The 430-nt window shown below is 67.9% G+C and overlaps 1 protein-coding gene across 1 annotated transcript in view; it reads left to right on the top strand.

The window, feature by feature from the left end:
• Positions 1–11: 11 nt before the first annotated feature.
• The window catches only part of SESN2 (sestrin 2), a 6379-nt gene continuing 5960 nt past the window's right edge, over positions 12–430 (top strand). The window contains exons 1-2 of the mRNA XM_014959769.1: positions 12–131; positions 229–294. Of these exons, the coding sequence (XP_014815255.1) occupies positions 12–131; positions 229–294 (186 nt within the window). The remainder of the gene's footprint in view (positions 132–228; positions 295–430) is intronic.

Here is a 430-nt window from a genome sequence, read left to right as displayed (position 1 = left end):
GGGGGGGGGGGATGCAGAGCAACACCTCTGCCCGATTTCATCAGGCGCTGCCGGGGCTGACGCAAGGGTGCGGGGGCGATGTCCGTGTGTCCGTCCCCGTGGCGGGGTGGCCTCCTGAGTCACCCTTTCCGGTGACACCCCGATCGTCACACCGGTGGTGGCAGCTCGTTTCGGGGACACTCGGTCCCTCCCCGGGCCCAGGTTAAAGCTCCTGTTTTTTTTTCCTAGGACGGAGGGGTCCAGGTCCCCCGGGAGCTGGGGAGGGGTCCCAGCGCCTTCATCCCCCTGGGAGAGGTAAGAGGAGTGGGGGGGCATCCCTTCCTGCTGGGGGGGCATCCCTCCTGGGTGGGGGGCCATCCCTCCCTGCCCTGCATTAAGGAAGGATTCCCACCCCCCCACCCCGATTGCTGGTGCCCGGTGGGGTGGGATG

Source organism: Calidris pugnax, unplaced genomic scaffold (assembly GCF_001431845.1).
Source record: "Calidris pugnax isolate Ruff unplaced genomic scaffold, ASM143184v1 scaffold402, whole genome shotgun sequence".
Lineage (NCBI taxonomy): Eukaryota > Metazoa > Chordata > Aves > Charadriiformes > Scolopacidae > Calidris > Calidris pugnax.
This window is presented reverse-complemented; position numbering and strand designations above follow the sequence as displayed.